This window comes from Neophocaena asiaeorientalis, unplaced genomic scaffold (genome assembly GCF_003031525.2).
Source record: "Neophocaena asiaeorientalis asiaeorientalis breed wild unplaced genomic scaffold, Neophocaena_asiaeorientalis_V1.1 scaffold721, whole genome shotgun sequence".
In the NCBI taxonomy this organism is placed as follows: domain Eukaryota; kingdom Metazoa; phylum Chordata; class Mammalia; order Artiodactyla; family Phocoenidae; genus Neophocaena; species Neophocaena asiaeorientalis.
The window spans coordinates 648,735-660,762 of record NW_020175365.1 but is presented as its reverse complement, the minus strand read 5'-3'; the positions used below and the strand labels follow the sequence as shown (position 1 = coordinate 660,762).

The 12,028-nt window shown below is 41.1% G+C and overlaps 1 protein-coding gene across 2 annotated transcripts in view; it reads left to right on the top strand.

Moving 5' to 3' along the window:
- GORASP2 (golgi reassembly stacking protein 2) overlaps positions 1-11,288 on the top strand; it is a 29,434-nt gene extending 18,146 nt beyond the window's left edge. Inside the window, exons 6-10 of one of the 2 annotated variants that reach the window (XM_024765719.1) lie at positions 1,128-1,260; positions 2,961-3,084; positions 7,152-7,238; positions 8,247-8,357; positions 9,950-11,288. In XM_024765719.1, coding sequence (XP_024621487.1) covers positions 1,128-1,260; positions 2,961-3,084; positions 7,152-7,238; positions 8,247-8,357; positions 9,950-10,290 — 796 coding nt within the window. In that variant the 3' untranslated portion in view covers positions 10,291-11,288. The remainder of the gene's footprint in view (positions 1-1,127; positions 1,261-2,960; positions 3,085-7,151; positions 7,239-8,246; positions 8,358-9,949) is intronic. The other variant, XM_024765720.1, reaches the window with a different exon arrangement.
- Positions 11,289-12,028: the final 740 nt, after the last annotated feature.

Below are 12,028 nucleotides of genomic sequence, written 5' to 3'. Positions count from 1 at the left end.
AGGAGAGAGGCACAGTGATACCTGTGCATGTCCTACTCAGAAAGTGCAAGTAGTTTGGAAAATAAAGGCAATTGTGACAGAAACATAAGTTGGAACCTGATTGTGAAAATCCTTAAATACCCTGGTCAGGAGTTTGGATATACTTCGGGCAGTGTTAGTTCTATAATATTGTAACAGTGAGGGTTCTTTGGTTCCAAATAGTAGAAACCAGCTGCAGCAGACATGAATTTATAGCTATGGAGTCACTCATATAATCAAAGACTCAGAATGAGAAAGGACAGGACTCAGACACCCTTAGGGTTTTAGAAAGGAAGAACTAATTGGCAATTTCGTCACTTTCTACTGAAGTGATAAAGCCATTTTGGTTTTTTCTGTCGCTTCCAAGATTTGCAGCCCTGGGCAAGAGAGGTAAATTGGCCTGGCTCTGGTCATGAGCCACTCCTTGTTTTGGGCAGGACAGGCCCCCTGATTGACAGTCCCACCCGTGCTGCACAGAATGGCAGAGGAGTAGTTCTCCAAAGGGAAGAAGGACAAGGGAATGTTGGGAAGACAACAGACTCTGGAAAGAAGACAACAGACTATGGGAAGATCACTCTGGAAAGTGATTGTATCTTATTAGAAAAATACCTCTGGTGTCATTGGGAGGATGAATTAGAAGGAATCTGGATTAATTTGGATTGATAATGTGTCAGGTTCTGAAATAGACCTATAGGTTGTGTAAATGACATCAACATGCAAAAGTGCTTGGAGCTCTTCAGTGGAAAGGCTATATGTCATTCATTGAGCAAATAATTATTTAGTGTCTGCCATGTGCCAGGAACTGTTAAGGCAGTAAACATAACAAGGTCTCTGCCTTCAAGGACCTTACCATTTTATTGGGGGAGACAAAATAAACAAATAAATAGGCAATGTGTTGGATGGTGATAAATACTTGAAGAAAAATAAAGGAGAGTACGGTTAGTGTCTGTGGTGGAAAGAAGGGTGCTATTTAATAAAGGGTTGTCAGAAGAGACTTATGATAAGATGACAGTATTTAAAAGAATGGAGATTTGTTTTTCTGTTTCAAAACCTCAAAAATGCAAGCTGTGATTGATAACAATAACTTTAAGAAAAAAATATCTTCATAGCCTAGGATGTGGCATTGGATATGGTTATTTGCATCGAATACCTACACGCCCATTTGAAGAAGGAAAGAAAATTTCTCTTCCAGGACAGATGACTGGTACACCTATTACTCCTCTTAAAGATGGATTTATGGAGGTAAGATAACTTTACTGCCTGATTATACCATAACTTTCCACCCAGATGAATAGATGTGTGGGGTGGTAGCACTTATTTGAGACTGGGCAGATGATGAGTTGAATATTGACATGTTGGATTTGAAGTTCCTGTAGGATATCCAAATGAATATTTTCTGGTTCTAGATTTCAGGAAAGAGGGCAAGGCTAGAGATACAGATTTGGGAATCAGCAGAGAGAGGGTAATTTAATCCAATGATCAAAATGAATAAAAATCATCGAGGGACTGGGCCTGGGTGGGTCAGAGGACCGAGGCCAGAATCTTGAACATCCCTAGTGTTTAAATGGATGGGCACAGAAAGGGCATTCAGCAAAGGAAGCTCAGGAGAAGGCCAAAGGGAGAGAACAGAGCTTCAGGAAAGGGGGCATAGGCAGCTATGTGAGGTACTGCAGAGAAGTCAGGTGAGAGAAAGAGTGAAAAAACATGTCCTGGGCTAGAGCAACTTAAGGCTTGATGGGATGCAGATACCAACTTACAGGAGATAAAGGGTGAGTGGTGAGTGATAAGGTGATGATAGCTGCTGCTTCCTATTTCAAGAAACTTGACTGGGAAAGCAAAGAGAGCTAGGGGTGTGGGAAGTATTACAGGATCAAAGTGAGGCTTTTTAAGGAATAAGAGGTATTTGTGCAGGCTTATAGGCTTTTAAAATGTTTCCTGTGCAGGCCTTACAGGACAGTTAACTCTTATGCATGACTAAATAAAAACCAAACATTCAAAAAGAAAATGCTACAGTTGTAAAGAAAGGGCTGCTGCCACTGTCATTTTATGGTGCATGGTTGGGCCATCCCCAATTCTAGAGGAAGTGAAGGGGAGCTATGGGGAAGTGTAACCTCTCCTCACCCACATCCACCATTGGCTCATAACCAGAACCAGTGTTGTTGTATGTTCAGACTCCTGCTATCATATCCGCTGCCCCAATCAGTGCTCTCTGCCCCAGATGAGGCGCTATGGGCAGTCTGAGAAGACCAGAGGGTGAAATGGCAGCTAGGGAGAAGGGCCAGAATACAAGTTATGTTGGAATGTGCCAGAGGGCACTGGAGCTGGCATAAGTTGGAGGATTCAGAGGTGAAATCACCCATCCACCCATCTGTAAAGTCCATATAGATTCATTCCCACCCCCACCCCATGCTCCCAGAAGGTGGAGATCTGGCTGCCACATTCATTCATTGATGAGAAAAAGTAAGGAGGACTCATGAGGTTAGACATCTTAAGAAATTTTTAAGGAATCTATCATGGTATTAAGACTTCAGCTGACTTCTTCCATGAGCAGTGAAAATTAAAAACACAAAACTGGCTGAGAATTCAAAGAAGAAGAAAGCAGTCGTGCTTTAAGGGTTGAGTATAATATTTTTTGGCTGGCTAGGAAGGAGGAGAGAGAATCTCCCCCTGGTGTCGAAGTGGCTATAACAGTGTGTATGATGGGCTAGATGCCATGTGTTAAAAGACTGGAAGTGACAGGAGGGGGAGATGTTTACAGTGCGTGGTCCTTGGCATGTATGAAAATTAGGAAGGAGTGTCTGAAAGCCAAAGTGCCAGGTGAAAACTTTTGACAGTTAATACATGATCGAAAAAGGTATCTGTAGGACCGGTGAGAGCCAATATTTATATTTTCTTTTAAGTAAATTTGAGTAATTTTCCTTTTTTCTTTCTTTTTTTGGAAGGTCCAGCTGTCCTCAGTTAATCCCCCGTCTTTGTCATCACCAGGAACTACAGAAATTGAACAGAGTCTGTCTGGACTTTCTATTAGCTCAACTCCACCAGCTGTCAGTAATGTTCTCAGTACAGGTGTGCAGAAAAATAGATTCTGTTTTCAGTGGACTTCGTTTTACACGATACTGTTTTCTGTCCCAAGCTGTAGAATTTTAAAAGTTGATGCCAGTGTACTTTGAAAACTGTAAATGTGCTCTGCATTGACAGGCCCTGTCTGAAAGCTGGTATTGAATCATCACAGGCATTTGAACCTCTTTTCAGACAATTTTAGATCTTGGGCTTATCTTGTTGTAGAGTCAGGATTCTACCTTTAATTTCTGTTTAATAGCCCTATTTACTCAACAAATGTTTGCATATCCCCTAAGTAGTAGACACTGGGGATACAAAAGTGAGCAGTTTACCATTCCTTTCCTAGGGACTCAGTCTTGCTCAGGGGACATACACCTATCTCCTCTTTTTCTGTACTCCTTGTTCTACCTAATATACTCCTTTTTTGTTTGTTTGTTTTGGTGTTTTTCAACAGCTTTCTGGAGATGTAATTCACATAGCATTCAATTTACCCATTTAAAATATACAATTTAGTGGGTTTTGCAACCATCACCTCAATCAGTTTAGAACATTTCATTACCCGCCAAAAACACCCTGTACCCGGTCACTCCCTGTTTTCCCCCAATCCCACAGGCCTAGGCAATTACTAATCTACTTTCTCTTTCTAATCTAGACATTTCATATAATATGTGTGGTCTTCTGTGACCTTCCTCTCTGGCTTCTTTCCCTTAGAATAGTGTTATCCAGGTTCATTCATGTCATAGTATATATTAATATTTCATCTTTTTTATGGCTAAATAATGTTCCATTGCATGGATATGCCACATTTTGTTTATCCATTCATCGGTTGAGGGACATTTGGATTGTTTCTACTTTTTGACTATTATGAATAATGCTGCTATGAACATTTGTGTACAAGTTTTTGCATGGACATATGTTTTCATTTTTCTTGGTTATATACCCAGAAATTAGAATTGCTTGGTCACATGATACAGTTCTTAACTTCGTATGTTGATAGAGTTTATTTTTCCCTTTCCTTTTCTTTCTTTCTTTCTTTCTTTATTTTTAACATCTTTATTAGAGTATAATTGCTTTACAAGTGGTGTGTTAGTTTCTGTTTTATAACAAAGTGAATCAGCTATACATATACATACATCCCCGTATCTCCCCCGTCTTGCGTCTCCCTCCCACCCTCCCTATCCCACCCCTCTAGGTGGTCACAAAGCACCGAGCTGATCTCCCTGTGCTATGTGGTTGCTTCCCACTAGCTGTCTGTTTTACATTTGGTAGTGTATATATGTCCATGCCACTCTCTCACTTTGCCCCGTGTCCTCAAGTCCATTCTCTACATCTGCATCTTTATTCCTGTCCTGCCCCCAGGTTCTTCAGAACCATTTTTTTTAAAATTCCATCTATATGTGTTAGCATACAGTATTTGTTTTTCTCTTTCTGACTTATTTCACTCTGTATGACAGATTCTAGGTCCATCCACCTCACTACAAATAACTCAATTTCGTTTCTTTTTATGGCTGAGTAATATTCCATTGTATATATGTGCCACATCTTCTTTATCCATTCATCTGTCAGTGGACACTTAGGTTGCTTCCATGTCCTGGCTATTGTAAATAGTGCTGCAATGCACATTGTGGTACATGACTCTTTCTGAATTATCCTTTCCTTTTTTTAAATCTCCTGTTTCCTGGTTTTCTTTCTTTATATACTCAACTAATGTTGAATAAGTGGATGAAATACTGTGACATGGTTTAGTTTTATTTCATTAATAGCCTTTTATTCTTGAGCTCTTTTTTAAATATTTATATCCCAAATTTGATCATATTCCACTTTGTTCTCGAATGGATTTAAAACAGCCCATCAAGATGCAGTTAAGGTCAACAGTATGATCCCTGGAGCTTGTCCTCTAGGTTCAAATCTCAGATCTTTTCAGAGTCTTTGTTTTATTTCCCAAAGATACGTATGAAATTTAAATTTTTTACAATTAAAAACTTGAAACATATTCAAAATTAGATGACTATTAATAAAGATTCATTTGCGTAACAAGTAGAACAACCAGCCCCCACCGCCCAGCATCGCCAGTTATCAGTATGATAATGTACCTCCCTACCCCCTGCTCTTTGCTGGGTTTTTTTCCCAGCTTTATTGAGGTATAATTTGCATACCATAAAATTAACTCACTGCAAGTATAGAATTCATGATTTTTAGTAAATTTATGGAGTTGTGCAATCATCACCACAGTCCAGTTTTAGAGTATTTCTTGGATGACATTAAATATTAATGTCATCAGTATCAAGTCATAGATACATTTGGAAGAGATTTTAAAGTTTATTTCATTCAAGCAGTGTTTGAGTTCTTTTTATGATATTAAGATTTTTTTCTTACATCCCATCAGATGTAAGAAATGGTTTTTTAGTTTATTCCTGGATAGACTTCCCAAGACAGCAATCCAATCTGTGTCTGATAACTCTCACCTGGCTTTGCGGTGAGTGTTCCAGTGCAAAGTGTTCTGGCTTTAGGAGATAGCTGACATCTCTCTTCAAGTTCCAGTTTCTTTTGAGAGGCATTTTAAATCTTCCCTAATTACATTACAGTTATACTTATATTGTCATATATGCACATGCACTGAGATCCCTGGTCTTATTACACTGTAGAGAAATGGTTTCTTGAGTATTAAAAGACAGAGACATAAATAAAGCAGAAATTGCTCAAAGGAGACTGAAAGAAATCAGCATTTTCACTTTGAGTAAATAAATTTAAAAACACTCAGATGTTCTAGCATTATAACATGTGAGAACCCACTTTTTGTTAGGCATTTATTTTTCTGTCTTTGCTTTAATTATATTGCTGCAAAGTAGCCCAGACAGTAACTGTAGAAACATTAAAGTATGTGCTTTAAAAAAACACCTCTGTGGATTTGAAAATTTTGGATTAAGAAATTTTCAGAAAATGAATATATCATTTTGAAATGACATTAATCGATGTGATCCTCTCACACTTCCTGTCTCCCTTTCTTTTTCTGCCCCTTATCAGAATGTAAATTTCCAGAAGGTAGTGATTTCTATTTTCTTTATGCTGTAAATTTCCTCAGTGCCTAGAACAATGTCTGACATATAGTAGGTGCCCCCCCCACCCAAACTTTAAAGACTGAACACACCAACCAACCGTCCAGCCCCTTTGAGAATCTGATAAAACAAAGAACCCTCTCCTATTTTTTCATGGCTCCAATTTCTGCAAAAAAGTAAACACATGACTAACTAAATTTTAAAAGCTATCTGAAAATGGTTGCTTCATACTTTCAGGCACAATTCATTCTTGCTACCATATTTAAGCAGATCTCTGTAAGACAAAATCTAGAATCCATGTGCAGTATTACTATTGTTTGGACATCAGCGAAACCTCCCACATGAGTAGGTGGTAAACATTAATAGGTAATCTTCATTAGGTGGTATCGTAAGAGTTACTTGAATGTAAAGAACATGACCACTTCAAGCTAACAGCAGTAAAAGTGGGAATGTACTAGACTTCAAAGGAGTGTCACAAGGAAAGGTCAAAAGGAAATGAAGATTCAGGAAGCCAGGTCATTCTCCCCATCTCTGGAGGTCCACATGCTCTTCTGTCTCTTTCAGGCCATCTACATCATTCTCTTTCACAGACCAGAATTCACTGTTTCATGGGGCATATAGCCCCCCAGCAGCCCCAGGTGTACGTGGCCTTTTAGGTCAGGAGCCCAATAGAGACTGATGAGGATCCTTGTATCCCATTTCCAAACTTCCAAAACAGTTTTCTAATCCAGCCCCGCTTAGGTCAGGAGTAAAACTCTTACCCGGTTTTACTTAGCTGCAGAGGGCTTGCAGAGCCCCCCGCCCTCTTGGCTCACGGTCTGCTAACAGCCATTGCGAAGGGCCAAGGGCAGAGCAGGTGGATGAGCTGTGGCAGTGATGCAGCTAGAGACCAACTGACTAAAGTCACACTGAGTGAAGACCTGACCATGGCAGGAGGGAAGGGACGGAAGACTGTCCGAGATAGTCTGCTCACTCCTTATCAACTGAAATTTTTAAAAGGTTGTGCATTTATTTTAGGTGTACCAACAGTACCATTATTGCCACCACAAGTAAACCAGTCCCTCACTTCTGTGCCGCCAATGAACCCAGCTACTACATTACCAGGTAAGTAGCAGGAGACATATATGTAATAACAATAGCTTTATTGATATTTTGCATCTTAGAAAACAATGAAAAAAAATTTCTACCTATGCGGTGACTATTTATGTCTTTTACTCTCATTCTGTCTCTGCTGTAACTTTGTGTTAAGTGAGACCAAGTGGCAATGAACTGCTGTCACCAGCTAGTCAGCTGCTGAGCCTTGGGCTCCTTAACCCCAGCCAACCATCCTCCCTGCCCCCAGTGCAGCCTGAGGCAGGAATAAGGAGTATATAGACTGTCCGTCCTTCAGCACAGGGCTTTCTGGTTGTTGTTTAGTGAATAAGACATTGTGTCCTGGAGGAGAGCACTCCTTACTTGAGTCTTCAGTAGCTCTAATGTTAGGTTAGATTTTTGTTTATTTCACTTACTGTTCCCAGTGAAGACCAAGTCCCTTTATCCAGCAGATAACGATCAGATATTATTTCAGTGATCAAATATACTTGCATTGTGAGAGCCTTTAATTGTATGGCTAAAGATGTCATTACACAGACATATTAAGCCATTAACCAAATGTGTGCACACAGCAAGTTTGGTAAAATGTTAACATTTGAGAAGTTAGAGTGAAAGATATACATGGGGATTCTTCATATAAATTAGCAACTGTAAGTCTGAAATTAAAAAGGAAAAAGAAAAAAAAAGCCTGAGAGACTGTAAACTTCAACGATCAAAGAAAATCAGTTCCATATTTGCTGAGATAAGTCAGCCCCTTCTCCAAGACATAGGCCAGCATCATTCTTGCTTTTGGGTTCAGAAGTGTGTGTTAGTTTTAACCCTTACCCACTTAGCCTTCTAATCACTTAGGTATAGAAGGATGCTTCACTTGGGAGAGATTTTGTTATTGTTACTGTTGTTATGATATAAAACTGCCACACGGTAAGTGGACTTCTGGTATTCTCACTTTGAAGTGGGTAGTATTTTTTTCAATATGCAAGGATTGGATGGTTTATCTTTTGTTCTCTGCCTTCTTTTCAGGTCTGATGCCTTTACCAGCAGGACTACCAAACCTCCCTGCCCTCCCCAATCTCAACCTCCCTGCCCCGCACGTCGTGCCAGGTGTCAGCTTACCGGAACTCATGAACCCGGGTATGTTGCCCATCTTGCCTTCCTAGGACTCTGTCTAATAAAAAGCTTTATCCAGGAAAGGCAGTCCTCTATTTCAGTCTTTTCCTGGCAAGGGCAGATCAGTTTAACAAATTTCAGCTGCTTCAAATAAAAATCAATCTTTTTTATTTAAAAAGCTTGAAAAAGAAGAGGAGGAGGAATGTCTTTGTGCTGCTCCCCTGCCTGGCTGCCTCTCCTCCCCCTTTCTCCTCTCCTGCACCTGACAGCTCAAGCACACAAAGGCCAGCTGTAGAAATAAAGAGCAGTGGCGTGGCCTTGCTGGGCTGAGTTGGATGGGAGGTGTGTGCAGTTCACTCAGTGGGGGCAGATGACTCCCTGTGATTCTCCTCATGTTTTGGGCAGCTGCCACCCGGGAAGTAGTGACACCTGTTTTGTGTGGCTGAGGCTAGCTGGGCTTGCTACTTGATAAATATTCTTCGTTATTAACAAATTTTTTATAACAAAAACTGTGAGAGATTTTAGCTACAAATAGTTAAGTTCACAGATATTCGGAGTGTTTACACTCATATTCTGTGCACTGATGAAAATGAAGCAGCAGAATGTCCCCACAAGTCTGCTCTTCTGGTTAATGATTGCCCAGATTATCTTTAGCTTTGAGATGGCCACAAGTCAGGTCTGACTTTTAATTGCTAATCTCAGGAATTTGGCCCATCAGTGATGTCAACGAGTGATCTTATTACACCCTGGCATTGTCACATTTCTAACGGCCCCTGTTGTAACACTCATCATCTACATGTACTCGTTACCCATCCTCATTAACCCATTTGCTTTTCAGTGCAATGGGTTAAAAAACAAATGAAGTCAATAAGTTCAAGCTAATGTTTACTGTCTCAGTGCTCCCTTTGTCTTTTCTTTTGTGCCCTGTATTCTTGGCTTCTGGCTCTGCCCTTTCCCCAGATTGACAGACTCTAAGAGTATTAAGGGTTTCACCAGTCCCCAGCTTGCCCCAAACCTGTTTTACAACCTGCTTTTCCTTTGTTTCTTAAAGAAGTAATACTCTTTCCCTTCATCTGCATTTAAAAATCATTACAGTGAACCCGCCAAGTGTCCTATAAATAGTTATACTATAAATATAGTTATAAAGGCTGAGTACTTCTGGTGAGGCTAATGCCAGGGGCTACACAGCAGGCCCTTCCCTTGCGAAACCTTCACAGGAGGCCTGGCCCCTGTGTCTCCTCTTCCTCTTGTCTGTCCAGAGGGCAGCTTAAATCCACCTGCAGCTTGCCCCCGAGAGTGGAGTCCTCCTGCTGGGCACTCGGTGTAGCTGCATCGCAGGCTGGGTGGGCTCCTGTCCATCCTGGCTGGGAGAATCATTTCCTCCCTGAGCTCTGGGCTGAGTCACATGAGGGAACCTTTCCTCCTGGCCAGCTGGTCCTGCAGTGAATATTTAACTCTGTCCTGGCCTCCAACTGAGGATAATCAGAAGTTGTGATTTGTATTGTCTCTCCTCAGCTTCTGTTTCCTTAACGAAATGCAAATTAATAGTCGTGTGATGCTGACTGCTGCTCTTCTAGTGCTGGGAGGATGTGTGATCTATGCCGTTTTTGTCCTAGGTTTGCCACCTCTTCCTTCCCTGCCTCCCCAAAACTTACCTGGCATTGCACCTCTCCCCATGCCATCCGAGTTCCTCCCGTCATTTCCTTTGGTTCCAGAGGTCTCTTCCACGGCAGGCTCCACAGAGCTGCTGTCCTCTCTCCCACCCACCGGCAGCCCACCCTCCGACCCTGTCCCGACCACTGCAAGGGCAGATGCTGCATCCACACTCACCGTGGGTGTGACACCCCCCACTCCCAAGGCCCCGGCCACTGTTGAGGACAGAGTCGGCGAATCCATCCCAGCCAGCAAGAAGCCCGTCTCTGCGGTTACGGATGCAAATGCCTCTGAGTCACCTTAGCTTTGGACCGGCCTTCGGAATTGGCGTGGTGTGCTTATTTCACCACAGGAGTGTGTCTGGAAATGCAAACTATCATTAATTTCATACTAGTTTGTACCGTATCTGTAAGCATCTTGTAAATAATTCTGAGGGGAAAACTAAGCAAGAGGACGTGGGTTTGTATCCTGCCAAGTGGGGGTGGGGCTCATGGGCCGGGGAGGGAAATGTCAGGAAGTGCTTGTATTTTAAAACAACCAAAAAGAATTGTAAGGGTGGCTTGCTGCCAGGTTTCCGCTGCCATTCTTGAGGGCGTGCGTCCTTGGGAAAGGTGGCGACAGGGTGTCCACTAGGTTCCCTGTCCTCCTGCTGCCCCTTCTGTAAGAAAATGAAATACTTCACGCCTAATACCCACATGCGGCGTTTCTTGTATTTTGTAAATCATTTGCGAGAATGCAGAGCACCTCAGTAAACGGTGAAAGGAAAAGATATTTTACTTTTTGGTCTCTGTGAGTCACATCTCTATTAAGGTTTACATGAAAATTCCAATGAAAGATGTTGTTAAAGTTACACTGTGTGCACTACTAATTGAACATCTTTTTATTCAGCCTATACACAGGTCTTTGTTTTGAGCTCTCAAAAGTACTCAGACAACATTTTGTAACTGCTGCCGTTGTTATACGTCCACCAAAAAATGGCATTTAAAAAGAAATAAAGATGATGTTCCACAGTTTTAAACCAGAAGGTGGCACTTTGTAGCTACTTATAATATTATAGCTATACTGGGAAGCATAGATACAGCAATAAATTACGGTAGTTTTGCTTTTCTTCCTATGGTACATTTAAATTACAACTCCTGATTGCCATGGTGCATTCGTTCCTCTCCACTGCATCACACTGCGTTCCTGTAATTTTTCATGTCTGATGTTTGCTGTCTCCTGAATTTTCTAAGAGATGGTAAGTTATGTGGAATTGCTTTATTGAATGAAATTAAATGCATATTATATCTCTTTTTTAAATAAGATGAAAGATTGATCGGTTATTGACTTGGCACTAGCATGAATGTTGCCAGGGGAGCAGCGCGTGGAACTGGTCTGTGATCGCTAGCTGGGAACTAGAGTTATCAGCGCCCACCCAGTGCCAGCCAGTTTTTAGGATAAGTCCATTTCTGGAGCCAGGTTCATACTTAAAGCTAAATGATAAAAGAAGGCTCCACCTCTAATCATAGCTCCTTCTGTTTGCGTTATAAATATTTCTAGAATATTTCTCGCAGTTAACAATCCTGTTTTTTGAAATGGAGCTTATAACAGGTAAGGAAAATATTCACAAGCATACTTAAATGTTACAACTTTTTACCTTCCAGGATAGGAAAAGTTGAGCAAGTTGTTATTACTTTCTAAAAGATGTTCATATTGTTTTTAAATGTTAAGGAGATACTTCATGGAAAGCAAGTAAGTAATTTTTAAGCTTTAAAGACAGTTTCTTTAACAGTAGTTTTTCCAGTGCAGTGATTCTTAACTCTTGTGAGGTCACAGTTCGCATCTGAGGATGACAGCAGCCCTGATGTCTTCCCAGTAAAATGTCTATAAGCATATAAAAAATACTAAGCTCTGGGGAGAGAGAGGGATTCTTAGTAGTTACTTGGAAGATGGGCACAGACTTGGCCTAGATTGGCTCATTGGATCTTGCTGAGGTGGAAAACACTTTAGATATTCTCTGCTTCCTTCAGAAAAACCAGTTTCGGTGTTTATAGAGAGTAGCA